This window comes from Drosophila rhopaloa, unplaced genomic scaffold (assembly GCF_018152115.1).
Source record: "Drosophila rhopaloa isolate 14029-0021.01 unplaced genomic scaffold, ASM1815211v1 contig_115, whole genome shotgun sequence".
Taxonomy (NCBI): Eukaryota; Metazoa; Arthropoda; class Insecta; order Diptera; family Drosophilidae; genus Drosophila; species Drosophila rhopaloa.
The window spans coordinates 5835792-5852254 of record NW_025334990.1 but is presented as its reverse complement, the minus strand read 5'-3'; the positions used below and the strand labels follow the sequence as shown (position 1 = coordinate 5852254).

General features: G+C 41.5%; 4 protein-coding genes across 4 annotated transcripts; 2 read left to right on the top strand and 2 right to left on the bottom strand.

Moving 5' to 3' along the window:
* The first annotated feature begins 311 nt into the window (after positions 1–311).
* On the top strand, positions 312–4510 carry LOC108050940 (polypeptide N-acetylgalactosaminyltransferase 3). Its single transcript, XM_017132856.2, has 6 exons — positions 312–807; positions 1087–1187; positions 1849–2029; positions 2089–2255; positions 2506–3764; positions 3829–4510. Exons 1-6 carry the CDS (start codon positions 674–676, stop codon positions 3988–3990), a joined length of 2004 nt encoding a protein of 667 aa, XP_016988345.1. The 5' UTR covers positions 312–673; the 3' UTR covers positions 3991–4510.
* A 74-nt stretch (positions 4511–4584) lies between these two features.
* Positions 4585–5774, top strand: LOC108050941 (protein late bloomer). Its single transcript, XM_017132857.2, has 4 exons — positions 4585–4689; positions 4746–4919; positions 4995–5354; positions 5420–5774. The coding sequence occupies exons 1-4, from the start codon at positions 4630–4632 to the stop codon at positions 5576–5578; spliced, it is 753 nt and encodes a 250-aa protein (XP_016988346.1). The 5' UTR covers positions 4585–4629; the 3' UTR covers positions 5579–5774.
* Positions 5775–6489: 715 nt separating this feature from the next.
* LOC108052208 (protein late bloomer) lies at positions 6490–13287 on the bottom strand. The gene is made up of 5 exons (XM_017134547.2): positions 12981–13287; positions 12140–12313; positions 11924–12079; positions 11666–11863; positions 6490–6595 (listed from the first exon to the last, which is right to left on the bottom strand). Exons 1-5 carry the CDS (start codon positions 13038–13040, stop codon positions 6524–6526), a joined length of 660 nt encoding a protein of 219 aa, XP_016990036.1. The 5' UTR covers positions 13041–13287; the 3' UTR covers positions 6490–6523.
* A 973-nt stretch (positions 13288–14260) lies between these two features.
* On the bottom strand, positions 14261–15838 carry LOC108052209 (protein late bloomer). The gene is made up of 5 exons (XM_017134548.1): positions 15638–15838; positions 15397–15570; positions 15182–15337; positions 14575–14769; positions 14261–14464 (listed from the first exon to the last, which is right to left on the bottom strand). Exons 1-5 carry the CDS (start codon positions 15695–15697, stop codon positions 14393–14395), a joined length of 657 nt encoding a protein of 218 aa, XP_016990037.1. The 5' UTR covers positions 15698–15838; the 3' UTR covers positions 14261–14392.
* Between the last annotated feature and the right edge of the window lie 625 nt (positions 15839–16463).

Here is a 16463-nt window from a genome sequence, read left to right as displayed (position 1 = left end):
ACGATAACTTTATTTTCCACCACAGCTATCGAGCCGGTTGAACTAAGGCAAAACAGCTGACTGCATGAAGTAGCGCGCTGGTGCTGTCAACTTTTGACTTTAGCGTCGCCAGAAGAAGTAAAATAGTTTAATCATATTTTATTCATAAACGTATTAAAAGTCCTAGTGTATTTACCATAGAAAAATAAAATAGATTTTCTGCCTGGTGAAATGTTTACTTTTTGGCACAGTACAAAATAAACCAGATTTGGCTGGAGAGTAGCTAAATTCTCAATACTGCTTTGCTGTACTGGTACCGGGTAACTGGTTCCGTGAACTGTTGTCAAAAGTGCTGAAATGCTGGTGAAAGCAGTAGAATGAATTGTTTTGGCCGTATTTGCACAATTGCTGTCTAAGTGAGTGACTGCCGAACAAGCACCATGTATTCATAAGCACCTTCCGTACACCTGCGAATCGGAATTTAAAGCGACCCCGGGGCAGAAGCGCCGCATTTCTTCGGCGAACGTTCCGCGGAGTCGTTGGATTGGACTAGACTGGATTGGATCGGTGACTAAAACGGTCGGACAACAACAGTAGCTTGATTAGTTGGCAGTAAACAGAGCTGGCGATCGCATCGGTCATTCACACCGCATCGTTTTGGCCAGAAGCACTACCAAACCCATAGGCCTTCGAGATGGGTCTGCGGTTCCAGCAACTGAAGAAGCTCTGGCTGCTCTACCTCTTTCTCCTCTTTTTCGCGTTCTTCATGTTCGCCATCAGCATTAACCTCTATGTGAGCAGCATCCAGAGCAGCGATTCGGAGATGCGGTGAGTAATATCCGTTACCCACTAGCTTAGGCCCACGAGGATGTGCCGGATTGCACAATTTCCCTTTGGCGCTCGAATTGCAAAATGCAAGAGTTCCACTCGAGTGCCTCGCCTCCGCGATTCGATTGCGGAGGCACTTTGCATTTGATTTGGGTCTCTTGTTTGTTTTGCCATCGCTTCGCGTGATTCGAGGGCCATTGTAAATGCCAAGTCTTAATACCATTGTCACATCTCCGTCCATTTGGCTCTTCTGGATCACTACCCCGATTTCCCGCACAGTCATCCGAAACCACCGCCCAAACGCCGATCCCTCTGGCCGCACAAAAACATAGTGGCCCACTACATCGGCAAGGGAGACATCTTCGGCAACATGACTGCAGGTGAGTAAGATGATTCCACTTCATCACCATCAGCTGAGGTAGTTAATTTGCGTAATAAAACGTTTTTAGTAGTTGATGTTGTATAGATACTCTTAATTATCAAGAAACTAGCTGGGTACATTTTTTTAGTTTAATTTTACTACAGCAATCACATTAGAAGTACATTTCATTAAGGTAATCAGGGAAAGGTTTTATACTAAAACTTAAATACCCTATTTTACCAAGGAGCTTATCTTCTTTCATGAATTTGAATGTTTCAAACGTATCAAATTGTCAATACCTTTTAAACAGAACCTTATCTAGTTCTCTTTGCCATACCCTAAATAAATAGATATCAACATGTTGTTCCTGCAACAAATAACTTTTAAATAATGATGTATATTATTTGAATTTTTTTTTATTTAACCGGATACAATATATAGTATTTACTCGTTATCTTATCTAAGTCAAAATAATATAGAATTGCGCAATCATATAAATATAAAGAAATTAAGCATAAAAACCAAACCGACAAATACTTTCAAATTTACCTTACCCCGAAACTAATAAAATCGGTGGACCCGAGTTGCACATTTCCAAGTCATCTTTAATGGAAAATAACTTAAAGAGTTTCCCACCAATGACACAACGTCGAAATGCATTAATATCCACTCGGTTGCAGACGATTACAACATCAACCTGTTCCAGCCCATCAAGGGAGAAGGTGCCGATGGGCGACCTGTTGTGGTGCCGCCGCGCGACCGCTTTCGCATGCAGCGCTTCTTCCGGCTAAACAGCTTCAACTTGCTGGCCAGCGATCGCATCCCATTGAACCGCACCCTTAAGGACTACCGTACCCCAGAGTAAGTATATTCTTCAATTGTTTTATATCCATAACTTATGAGCTTTTTCTAACCCGCAGATGTCGCGACAAGAAGTACGCCAGCGGTCTGCCCAGCACATCGGTGATCATTGTCTTTCACAATGAGGCCTGGTCCGTACTCCTGCGCACCATCACCAGCGTCATCAATCGGTCGCCGCGACACGCCCTTAAGGAAATTATCCTGGTCGACGATGCCAGCGATCGCTGTGAGTTAGCAACGTTATGTATACTCCGATTAAATATCGGAAAAATAACCTAAAGTAAACAATTTTATTTTTTGTTTTATTTTTTTTATCGGATATGCAAAAACATTTCGGAATTTAGATTATTTAAAGTTTGCAGTTTCATTTACTGTGTTTTGGCTTGTATATTTTTAAACATAGTATTCTTATTATTCATAGCGTTTATGAAAGTGAAAGTGAATTTATAAATACCGACATTTTTTGTTCTTTCTAGCTTATTTAAAACGTCAGCTGGAGAGTTATGTGAAGGTTCTTTCGGTGCCAACCAGGATTTTCCGCATGCAAAAGCGCAGTGGCTTGGTACCCGCCCGTCTTTTGGGAGCCGAGCACGCTCGCGGAGATGTGTTGACCTTCCTGGACGCCCACTGCGAGTGCTCGCGAGGATGGCTGGAACCACTTCTTTCCCGGATCAAGGAATCGCGCAAGGTCGTTATATGCCCTGTGATCGACATCATATCTGACGACAACTTCAGCTACACAAAGACCTTCGAGAACCATTGGGGCGCATTCAACTGGCAGCTGAGCTTCCGGTGGTTCTCCTCCGACCGCAAGCGTCAGACCGCCAGTAACAGCTCCAAGGATAACACTGCCCCGATAGCCACGCCCGGAATGGCCGGCGGACTGTTCGCCATCGATCGCAAGTACTTTTACGAAATGGGATCCTACGACAGCAATATGCGCGTCTGGGGCGGCGAAAACGTAGAGATGTCCTTTCGCATTTGGCAGTGCGGCGGTCGTGTCGAGATCAGTCCCTGTTCCCACGTGGGTCACGTATTCCGCAGCAGCACGCCATATACGTTTCCCGGCGGCATGAGCGAGGTGCTAACCGATAATTTGGCGAGGGCAGCCACCGTGTGGATGGACGATTGGCAGTACTTTGTGATGCTCTACACTTCCGGTCTGTCGCTCGGTGCCAAAGACAAGGTGAATGTGACGGAGCGTGTGGCGCTTAGAGAGAGACTGCAGTGTAAACCGTTCTCCTGGTATCTGGAGAACATTTGGCCGGAGCACTTCTTTCCGGCCCCCGACCGGTTCTTCGGCAAGATCATCTGGCTGGACGGGGAGACGGAATGCGCCCAGGCCTACAGCAAGCACATGAAAAACCTTCCAGGTCGTGCTTTGTCACGAGAGTGGAAACGTGCGTTCGAAGAGATCGATACCAAGGCGGAGGAGTTGCTGGCGCTGATCGATCTGGAGCGGGACAAGTGTCTGCGCCCACTTAAAGAAGACGTGCCGCGCTCCTCGCTGTCGCCGGTAACCGTGGGCGACTGCACATCCCACGCCCAGACGATGGACATGTTCGTGATAACCCCGAAGGGCCAGATCATGACTAACGACAACGTATGCCTTACCTACCGCCAGCCAAAGCTGGGTGTGATCAAGATGCTTAAGAACCGCAACGCTACCACTTCAAATGTAATGCTGGCGCAGTGCGCTTCTGACTCCAGTCAGTTGTGGACCTATGACATGGATGTAAGGGGCTTAATATTCCAAAGATATCATGGTATCATATCAATAATTATTATCTTACCCGCAGACGCAACAAATCTCGCATAGGGACACAAAGCTGTGCCTGACCCTCAAAGCGGCTACGAATGCGCGCCTTCAGAAGGTCGACAAGGTAGTGCTCAGCATGGAGTGCGACTTCAAGGACATCACCCAGAAGTGGGGCTTTATACCATTGCCATGGCGCATGTAGAGTAAAGGGTGCCATGCCAGTGCCAGGAATTTATATCCAATAACCCTGCCAGCAACTCTTTAACGCATTGTGATATTTATTGAAATTGTTTAACGAAATTCACTCGTTGATTTTTTTATGTAAACAAGTAACCAACCCACAAGCACACAAAACACCTGCAAACTAGCTATCCAAAAGCCCGATACCACTGTCACATTCTCCATTAGAGCAGCAATAATCAAATGATCAAAAATTATCTAAAGTAGTGGTGGAAAAAATTAGTGACAGTGGAACCAGGCTTCACAAAACAACTGAACACCGATGCAGACCCACAAGAATTGTTTTTTAAACACTATCTGAATGCGTCCGAGAGCTTTTCTCTCGCCGCGCATTGCGACTCGATAGATCTAGATAGCATATTTCTGTGCTAAGTCTACATCATATTTATTAAGCAAGTCTTAGGCAATTTTAAGCTGTACTAAATTACTTAATACCTTCGAACCTACTTTTTGTATATCACTTAATAAAGCAACCAAATGTAGAACGGGTCGCTGCATTATATTTCTCTTTTTGTGACTGCTTATCGCTGGCCCCTGGGAAAGGTCGCGATGCAATTGCTTTAAATTTTGCGCATCTCCCGCAGATTGCAGCACTCTCGCAATGAACGGCTGCTACAGCACAATAAAGTACACGGGCCTGCTGTCCAATCTGCTCTACATGGTAAGCCTGAATAAAATTTCTTGTATATAATCGGTTAATAATCTTTGGACTTTCAGCTACTGGGCATAGGCGTCATGTCTGGAGCAGGATTGGGGCTTCAGGTGGCGGAGCCCAACACACCAGAGCACACGTATTTCGTAAAGAGCCTGGTGTTGGGTGGCACCATCTGCATGATCGTGATGTTTGGATGCTATGGCATGGTCTGCAACTTGCTGTGTGTCAATCTGATCGTAAGCTTATTGTAATATCGATTCCTAATGAGGGATAACATTTGCCACAAACTTACAGCATTTGTTTTCCCACAGTTCACTCTGTTCATTTTGATTGCATTGGCTGCGGAGTACCTACAGCTGCACCACTATCACAGTCCTACTCTCAAGGGCTCTGGTGGCGCCTGGCAGCAGTTGGAACTGGCCTGGAATGGTCTGGACAGAGAGCCCGAGCTGATGCACCAGTACGAGGCCTCGCAGCACTGCTGCGGCTTCAACAGCGCCGACGATTACAAGCGCCTGCATCTGCTGGTGCCGGCGAGTTGTTATCAGGCCACTGCCAATGAAACCTCCCAGCAGATCTATCCGATCGGCTGCCTGGAGACACTGAGCCACAGCCAGCGATACATTCAGCAGCGCGATAAGCTGTGCATGTGGGCCATCGTTGGCCTTGAGGTGGGTAAATGACTTGAGGCTGGACTGCAGTTTCTCTAATAACACTTGACCTTCCTCGCCCGCAGATCTTCATACTGCTGCAAACGGTGGCGCTGAGTGTGCTGCTCTTCAGACTTCGCCAGCGGCAGCGCCTCGCGCGCAGACAGGTGCCACCAGGTGTGCGGCGGGAACCGCGCTCCAATCATGTGACCGCCTCACGGGCCCAGCTACTCAACGAGGCCTGATGCTTGATCTTATCAAATTGGTTTTTTGTTGTAGAAATTTCATTAGTCTTACGAAATTGGACATTTACAAGAATTAATTTTGACTTTTTCAAGAAGCAGCGGATTGCTATCACAGTTTTGCTGAGTTTTTCTCTTATGTGGCGAGTATAAAATAAAAATAAATTTTGACTAAGGGGTCAAAAATATTATATTTATATATATATTTTCGATTTATTGCTTTTTTAATAGTTTTAGCAAATAACACTCTTTTTATTGCGCCATTATCGGGGCACTCGTTTTATCACCTATTCCTTCACAATGCCAACTTTAACACCAATATCCACACAAAGGGATATTTTCCTGTTTTCATTCTCGGTACCTTAAATGCCCACTTATTATACCAATCTTATATATTTGTCCATGCGCTCTGTGCAAACTGAAGCGGATGGATTCGGGTTAAAAATGTGTGTAAAGTATTGATCACTTCGGTATGTTTTCTTTAAACGCTCCGTAGCTGACTTTGATAGATAGCCTATACATTCAGTTTTAGGATAAAAATGTAACATTAGAACAACCATTTTGTATTTGTTTTAAATAAAAAAAACACTTGCAATGGAGCAGAAAGGAATTATTTACATTATAATCCTTTTTTATGTACCATTTGTGGATTCCCACCATGATTTATTTTTCAATGAAATAATTTGTTTAAAGTAAATTAATAAAACTTAGTGCTGAAAAACTAAAAATAATGATTAATCATTATTGTTGTTCAAATTGCCATTGCATACCTTTTATACTACCTCTTTTTTCTATAATTTCAATGGATATTATTCAAGATAAATATTTATTTTGTTATAAATTGAGATCAAATCGATCATCATTTAATATATATATTTTTTTGTACCTTTTTCCTTATTTTCTCAGATATTTAAAAGTTATAGGCTTTTATATAAATGTCATTGGTTATCAGTAGGTGTAACGACGAGTTTTATTGGTCAATTGGCAGCACAAGGTAATGCCTAAGATGATGCCCACGACCTGTAATGGAGAAAGGAATGTGTTACCATTAACAGTCTCAATAAATATTTTTCAAGAATTAATATGAATAATATTGGGTTATTTTAGTTCCGTTCGCTTTTGGTTATCCCATTATCAGGGTAATCGTCTTAGCAGGAATTATAGCAATTCAGCATTACTTCATTATTTGTGAAGACAATAATATGTGAATTAGGAGATTTCATAAAGGTCTCAAAATTGGTGCCCCATATTGTAAAGCTCTCATTAGAAAGTCATGCCATACACTTTGGCCAATCAATTTGCAATAACACTTTTTATACCCTTGCAGAGGGTATAGACATCTCCGACCCTATAAAGTATATATATTCTTGATCAGGATCGCGTCCTGAGTTTATATAAGCATGTCTGTCTGTCCGTCCGTCCGACTGTCTGCACACACCCTTCTTTCCTTTGCACGCAGTATATAAGTCGGAACGGCCGGGATCGGCCGTCTTTATCCTATAGCCGCCATATAACCGATTGATCGGAAATGCCATAACCTTGCTGTTTGTTAAGTTGGGATTTTCTATGGGTTTTACTTTTGGCCAATCAATCAGACCTACCAAATTTCATAAGGATCGGCCGACTATATCCTACAGCTGCCATATAACTAAACCATTGAAAATGCCATAACTTTGGTGTTTTTAAAGTAAGGAAGTTTGGATTTTTTATGAGTATTAAGAATGCATCATATGAATAGTTTTGAATAATATAATTTACAGAATATTCTGCAAGGTTATATCAACTTCGGCTCCGCCCGAAGTTAGCTTTTCTTTCTTGTCTGGAGATAAAATTGTAAGTCTTAAGTACTTGCTGAATAATTTCAAGTTTAAAGATATTAAATAATCCCAAAAACTGTTATATTGGCATATTTAAAATATTAAAATATTTCAAAATAAAGCCTCTCCATTTGCAAATAAATTAAAAAAAAATAATAAATAAACAAATTTTTTCTGTTTAGCCAAAAATAAAATGAGAGGTAAACAATCAAAAGACTCAATGGACTTTACAAATTACAGTTCTAAAATATGAAGCTAACCAACTTGAATTAAGACTGAAATGGATTGACCTTGGATTTCATCATGTCCCACTGATTGCCTTGACTATTTTGTAAGACGTCTGTTTTACTCCAATGAACTATTGTTTTTTAAATGATTGTGTAGGTCTTACTGCTTAGTTGATAAGCAGTGCTTAATCTCTGAAGTATTTTGGGGCTCAGCAACGAAAATCTCTAAGAGACTTATTAGTTTGCTAGTTGCGATGGCGAGAATTAGACCCTTTTTTTGGATTAGCTGCGTGCTGCTACTTGGCGTGGATCTTAAACTTGCCTGGGCCGATCCCAATGTCGCACTTTTTAACCAAGTGCTTAGTTACATGGATTAAAGTCTCGAGCCCTGCCAGAACTTTCACAACTATTCAACCAAGTACGCAAACTGGATAAAACCACCAACGCGTGCAAAGTTTCATACCATGTTCGACGAATTAAAGGGTCAGGACTTTGAGGAGGGTAGCCTGGAGGGAAAAGTGCAGCGATTCTATAATATCTGTCTGGCGAGGACGCTAAGCCCTTATTACATGGAACCAGTGCAACGATTGACTCTCCAGGAACTGGAGGTCCAGCATGGGATATCCCTGAGCAAATATCTCGAGTTCTATTTCGATCAAACCGTTCCGCCCAGTGCCACTGTACATGTTATGAGCCAGGAGAGCTTTCAAAAGTTCAAGGAACTGTTGAAAAACTTTCACCCGGGTGAAACGCGGAATATTATCGAGTTATATGGTTCTTTTGAATTCTCGCTACGTTTTCCCGACATCGAAAAGGTTCATAAATGTTTCACATCTACGACCGCTTACCTGCAATTAGCTTCCAACCTACTCTATGAGGAGCGTGTTTTGGGTCCCGCAAAAGTAAGTCAATACCAGTCCCAAGTTGAACCAATTTTCAAAGCGATCCGCCATCAAATAATCACCCGACTCAAAAGAAACTCACTTAACTGGACGACGACTGAGATTAAGGATCTTAAAGAAAATTTAAATAGTTTGACCCTTAGAATTGGAAATCTACCAAAGAAATTCAATCATCGTCAGTTTGTAACAAACCGCTATAAGCACTTAAACTTTACCGTTGAAGACGACTACGATTCCGCAGTTCTTAAGGCTCGGCAAGTCCTGGGTCTTGAAGAAGAGAGCGAACTGTTCAGCGGTTTATCTAAAATTAAACGATCTGGAAATATCATTGTGGTGCCTTACAATCTATTGGAAAATTTAGCCTTTGACCTCGAAAGCCATGACTTATTTAAGATGACCCAGCTGGGGATTAAATTTGTCATAGGTATGATAGATATTGACAAAGCAAAAAGTTGTACCCAAAAAAACATTGATTTTCTAAAAATGTTTGACGATTTTAAGTTTAATGTACCAAACCTATACTGTTCAAACCATTCGAATAGCGAAAATTTATTAGGTATTCAACAAATGATCCTAATCGCCCTGAATATTGTCCATGAATCCTACTTTGCACCAAAATCAATGTTTACACAGATCCAGCCCAGCTTCACCACAAAAACCCTGAAGCAGCTCTCTTTCTTGAGGTTGGCCCAAAGCTATCACATCGAATTAACTGGGTTGCCTATGAACGGAATGCTTAATCAATTGACAAAGCTGCCTTCATTCGCCCAGGCCTTTAACTGTCCTAATTTACGAGAGGATGACAACAAGCTACCTCACGAGTAATATTCAAAATTCAATACTCTGTAACAGCATTTAGCAAAAAAACCTATTGTAACTTAATAAACAAAATTTGATACAATAAAGAATTTGGTTTACTTATTTTATTCTTGATATTTGTAAATATTTTTGATAGTTTTATAATCTGTGATGTTATACCTGTGTAATTATAATTATTATTTATTTTTATACCCTTGCAGAGGGTATTATAATTTCAGTCAAAAGTTTGCAACGCAGTGAAGGAGACATTTCCGACCATATAAAGTATATATATTCTTGATCAGTTAGGAAGTGGGGATTTTTAATGGGTTTTATTTTTATACCCTTGCAGAGGGTATTATAATTTCAGTCAAAAGTTTGCAACGCAGTGAAGGAGACATTTCCGACCCTATAAAGTATATATATTCTTGATCAGCATCACCAGGAGAGTCGATCTAGCCATGTCCGTCTGTCCGTCCGTCTGTCCGTCTGTCCGTCCGTTTCTACGCAAACTAGTCCCTCAGTTTTAAAGCTATCTGCTTGAAACTTTCCCAAAAGTTGTCTTTCTATTGCAGGTAGTATATAAGTCGGAACGAGCCGGATCGGGCCACTATATCATATAGCTGCCATATAACTGAACGATCGGAAATGCCATAACTTTGGTGTTTTTAAAGTTAGGAAGTTGGGATTTTCTATAGGTTTTATTTTTGGCTAATAAATCCGACCTCCCAAATTTCATAAGGATCGGACGACTATATCCTATAGCTGCCATATAACTGATTGATCGGAAATGCCATAACATTGGTGTTTGTAAAGTTAGAAGGCTGGGATCTTCTATGGATTTTATATTTGGTTAATCAATCCGACCTACCAAATTTCATAAGGATCGGCCGACTATATCTTATAGCTGCCATATAACTGATTGATCGGAAATGCCATAACATTGGTGTTTGTAAAGTTAGGAGGCTGGGATCTTCTATGGATTTTATATTTGGTTAATCAATCCGACCTACCAAATTTCATAAGGATCGGCCGACTATATCTTATAGCTGCCATATAACTGAACGATTAGAAATGACATAACTTTGTTGTTTTTAAAGTTAGGAAGTTGGGACTTTTTTTAAGTATTAAGAATGCATCATATGAATAATTTTGGAGAATATAATTTATAGAATATTCTGCAAGGGTATATCAACTTCGGCTCCGCCCGAAGTTAGCTTTCCTTTCTTGTTGTCCAATCAATCCGACCTACCAAATTTCATAAGGATCGGCCGGCTATATCCTATAGCTGCCATATAACTGAACGATTGAAAATGCCATAACTTTGGTGTTTTTAAAGTTAGGAAGTTTGGATTTTTATTGGTTTTATTTTTGGCCAACCAATATAATTTACAGATTATTCTGCAAGGATATATCAACTTCGGCTCCGCCCGATCCTTTCTTGTTATACCCTTGCAGAGGGTATTATAATTTTGGTCAAAAGTGTGCAACGCAGTGAAGGAGACATCTCCGACCCTATAAAGTATATATATTCTTGATCAGGATCACCTCCTGAGTTGATATAGCCATGTCCGTCTGTCCGTCTGTCTGTCCGTCTGTCTGTTTCTACGCAAACTAGTCTCTCAGTTTTAAAGCTATCGAGTTGAAACTTTGCACACAGCCTTCTTTCCTTTGCACGCAGTATATATGTCGGAACGGCCGGGATCGGCCTACTATATCCTATAGCTGCCATATAACTGATTGATCGGAAATGCCATAACTTTGGTGTTTGTAAAGTTAGGAAGTTGGAATTTTCTATGGATTTTATATTTGGCCAATCAATCCGACCTACCAAATTTCATAAGGATCGGCCGACTATATCTTATAGCTGCCATATAACTGATTGATCGGAAATGCCATAACTTTGGTGTTTGTAAAGTTAGGAAGTTGGGATTTTCTATGGGTTTTATTTCTGGCCAATCAATCCGACCTACCAAATTTCATAAGGATCGGCCGACTATATCTTATAGCTGCCATATAACTGATTGATCGGAAATGCCATAACTTTGGTGTTTGTTAAGTTAGGAAGTTGGGATTTTTTATGAGTATTAAGAATGCATAATATGAATATAATTTACAGAGTATTCTGCAAGGGTATATCAACTTCGGCTCCGCCCGAAGTTAGCTTTCCTTTCTTGTTTTTTCTTATTCTTTGTGGTTTTTATGTTCCTGGGTAAAGTTTCGAATATTTGGTTTAGGAACTGGAAGGCACCCCGATACGATTATCGATTTGAATTTAGTTAAATGAGATTTCTGAGTATGAGACTGGAGTAAAGGCTAACCATTTTCCCCACCACACTTTCTCACCTCGTAGCCAATGAGTCCGCAGTGGATCCAATTCTCGTACCAGTAGATCTTCGCGTAGGCTTGCTTCACGGCAGCCATGCAGCCCACCGCATAAGGATACAGGGCGCGGATCCCGTCCTTTGTGTGGAAACAGCTATGCGGCACCTTTAGGTTAAGGCTCGTGTAATCGGAGAAGCCCTTGTCGCCGCAGCACTCGTACTGGAAGAAGGGGAGGAAAAGTCTTAAAAGTCGGGCGGGAGTTGGAAATCCTTGACCCACCTCCTGCTGCAGGTGATGCATGGCGCCGTGGTGGACCAGCTCCTTCATCCAGAGATCCATCACGTACACCTCAGTGGCGTCCTGCTGCTTGGTCTCGTTGTAGTGGGACACTTTCCAGATGTGCGCGGCTATCAGGATCAGAAGCACAATCAGGTTCTACAACCCTAGGCAGCTGTAGTCCCGTCAATCGACAAATCATCTGCTTGGTCTACTCACCACCACCATCACCTTGATGGAACCGAGGATGGCTCCCAGGCAACCGACCAGTCCGGCGAAGATCAGAGCACCCGCCATGCCCAGTTGCACGAACTTCTCCAGGTGCTCCGCGGAGCCCTCGTTGAATTTGTCCAGCTCATAGACGCCGGCCAGGGCCGCCAGGATGCCAACGATCTGAATCGGTATTAAAATTATAAATTATGCCTGCTCACATTTAGCGTTTGTTAATGGGCCATCAAATGGGCAAACAAAATCTTCAGAGACAAACTTTCGGCTCGTGGGCGACGTCATCGGCCAGCGAGAACAACCAAAATAAAAACAAAACTGGCGCAAAAATAAATTGAATTACTTTGGGCTTTATTTTTAAATGGCACATACACAGTTTCCTTTCTTGTTGCTGTCGCTTCGATTGTGCCGAAAATTCGTTTGCCCAACAAAAGCGAGGAGAACGAGAGCCAAGTGACATCTTGTCTGGTAGAAATGGAAATTTGGACTTGGATTTGTTTGCTGCCAAATTGGCTATCTACTCGGGCAACACAAAAAAAATTACAATCGTCAATGAAAAATGGGACAGGAATGTAAGAAATTTAATTATCTTGCTTTGACAGACTGTCACTGAGTTAAATTCGAATCAAAATTTCCATGAGCACTTGTTGCCATTACTCATACGCCGTGTGTCACTCAAAAAGTGTAGCTGCTAACTGTTGCATTAAAAGTATTTACACAGTGCACAGTGACAATGATTGCTTAATTGCCGTATTGTATTTTCCAAGACTGAACATGGAAATTTTATGATGCAAAATGAGTAATACGCCATGTACGCCCAGGAGAAATCCCTTACCAACGTGATTGTACTGAAGACAACCGAGGTCCATTGCAAGAACACGCGAACTGTGGGCATTTTACTATTTGCATTAGCAATATTGTTCTATATGTAATAAATTTAATTCAACACTCATTCGGGTGGCGACTCCAGGCAGCGGACGCGTTTCCACTCTCGACCGACTGTGCGTCGCGGTGACCGAACGGTTAGTGCCGTCGGATCGGGAAAAAATAAAGCGAAACCCGAAAGAAGAGCGCAAAGAAGCTGCGAAATGTTTACAAATCCGCCGAGTGGCCGTCCGTGTCCGTATCCGTGTCCGTGTCCGTCTCGGTCTCCGTTCCGGCGTTTTGTGTGCCGGTCGTTACTCAAAAGACCGGCCGCCACCAGATCCCATTGGCTCCCCACCTCTTCCGCCCTACACTCATAAAAAACGCATTTTTGTCTTTAAACAAGGTTTTTCAGCCCTGTTAGTAAGGTTTTTGTTCTTATTTCAACTGTTTCAACTCTCTTCCTGGAAATATAAGTGTACCTTTCAACTTGAAAAACTGTTGCTTATGTAACAAGTAACAATTTTGTAAATTAATTTCAAGAAAGAAGAAACTTAATATTTTATTCGATTTTAAAACAAGTATAGCCCCGACAGATGGCGCTACTCGCAATTATATTTCCGCGGCGAAAATAAAAGAAGTGACGCCATCTGTCGTTATGTTTTCTTTTCAGCTAGAGCTGATGTTATTGACTATGTTAAACTTGTTAACACCTTTTGAAATATTATATTTGTTCTATTTGGAAACTTTGCTTTTTAATTTATACTGCCCAAAATAATTACTCCATCTAATCCCGATATAATTTTACTATTTCTGCATGTCAAATGAAAAATCTTCTAGGTTCCGAGAATTAATCGCCATACGTCGAAATCTCGGGAGCTATTTAATACAATATACCTTTATTCTTAACGAGTAACGGCGTTTCAAAAACATAATATTAATATTATGAGTGATGAGTATACACAAATAAATTTGTGGTGTTAAGATTGTTGCCTTAAAAAAATAATATTGAAAATATGAGTTTAAGCATTAATAAAGGCTTTAATCTTGAGCATTTTACTAAGCAATAATTTGTTTTCAAAGTTTACTACAAACAAAATTAAATATTTCTGAAACTTTGATAAGAATTTGTATGAGTGTACCTCATTCTTTCGTATATTTTTATATGCGTCTTTATAGGCAGACACATATATACTTAGCAGCTTCTCCGATGTTCGGCATATAGTTGGCACAAACAACACTTATTGAATATTTTGATTTTGGTTTATTTTTTATTCTACGTTTTTGTTGCCTCCAGATCATCTTAAGCTGTTATAAAAATTCATACATATTGGTTTATGCGTTGCCAACAACAAGCGATTTCGGTGATTCGCAGGGGACCTGTTAGAATCTCTCGCGCCGCAATTTATTGCGCACCGTGATGCCCAAGTGCGTGGCGGCTCCCAGGGCGGCGAACTGTGCGGAGATAGGGGAAAAATGATTAGAGCCCTCCACCCAAATCTGGAGTCTATTTTTAGGGCCCGCCATTGGCGGGAGCTATGCACCCAAGGTCGCGTGGAACTTACCTCCACCACCAACAGCATCCACTTGATGATGAGTCCGATCACCACGTTGTCTGTGGCATGAGCTTGCACGGCCTGCAGGCAGCCCTCGGTGAAGAGGAATTCCGCATGCCGCAAGAACAACTTGTAGCAGTTACTGGGTATTCCCCGGCCCATCAGAATGTAGTCATGGTAGCCCAACTCTCCGCAGCACGAGTACTGCAACAAAGAGTGACGAGAAGTCATATCGGAAATAGACAAAGTTGTACTCGCTTTGTGATATGTTATTTCTGATAAGAACAAATCTTTACAATTAATATTATCAAATAAAATATAATCAATACAAAAATCTTTGCCAACTAAGAACACAATGAACGGAAATACCTAATATATGAATTACAAATAATATAGGACTTTTGTCTAAAAGACTGTAAGCGTTATATGGAAATCGTAGTGTCACGTGCAAGACTCCATTTAAGAGTCTTTAAATATGTATAAATTTAAACTGTCACTGAAATAATGTAAATCATTTTTCCAAATAAAATGGATCTAGCTTTCATGGTTTTCGTGATCCAGATTTTCAAACAGACTCTACTCAACGGGTAAGGGATATGACTTAAATAAAATGTACCTTCTGCTCAATGAGTGATATGCGTTCTTTATTTGCCCTCGGATCGGCCCAGATGGCGAGGAAGTCCTTCTTGGACCGCTTCACATAGTCCGTGGAGTGGGCCGCCGCAATGATGTAGATCTGCAGGCACAACAGGATGAGCAGGCAGATCACATACTAACAGATAAGGGAAAATCCATGAAACTCTGTATAGACATCCGACACTTTCCACTTACGCTCCAAACGAGTCCGAGGGAAACCCGAGCCGAGGCAAAGCAGCCCAGAAACGAGGTCAGCACGACAAAGGTGCCCACGAAGATCTGGACAACGATGGCGATGTGCTCGAAGGTGCCCGGCGTGGAGCTGTTCAGCTCGTACACGGACAGGGCAATCAGAGTGACGCCAATCAGCTGCCAATAAAGTTACATTGATTCAATCGATTGAAGCCAACGGAGATCCCATATCACCCATACGCACCGAAAGCAGCACATTGAGTATGATGAGAATTGCTTTCAGGAACGAGGTGCGGCAGGCCATATTGCCAATCAATAATCCCTATAATTACTGACAGCGTTATCCTTAGTCCCCGCACCTGTTTTCCGCTGCGCAGTTAACCCGATGCGATGACCACAGGAAAGCGAAAACCTCGATGAATGCCGCCAGCCCTGTTGCCATAAACGTTGACGTGCGACTGAGCGCAACGCTTTCTATTTGAAATGTGGCGCCCCCAAAAGCGCCAGTTAGTGGGTTCTGCCACTCGAAGGAAATAAACTATTTCCACACTTGAAAAAAAGAATGAATGAAAAAGAATCCAGAAGAAGTTTGGTAATATATTATATAGAATCTGTGGGTTATTATACATATTTAGGCTGCTTAAAGAACATTCTTTATGAATTAACCAAAATTAAATGGGAAATATTATTTGTTGTTCGTTAATGTCATTTCATTCTCCATTCCATTCCATTTTATTATTTAATTTATATATTTAAAGATTCTTTTAATTTGTGCTTTTTTTTTCTCCAGACGTATTATATGTTATAAACATTTTGTTTTACCCTATTAAATCCCGTTTCTGCTGAGTGTATTTATATCACTCTTGCGAATTTTTTATGTGGCGGTGTCGTCGATTTGTGGGTGGCATGATGTCACAACACCGAAAGCTTTCATTACGTTACCGTTATCAACGAATTGGAAGGGGTGAAAACGAAAAACAAAGCTTTTATTCATCTGAGTGCGCAGGAGAATGTAGGACATCTGTAAAGGATTAATGGGCAGAAAATTTATTCACCCTGAAGTAAGCCAA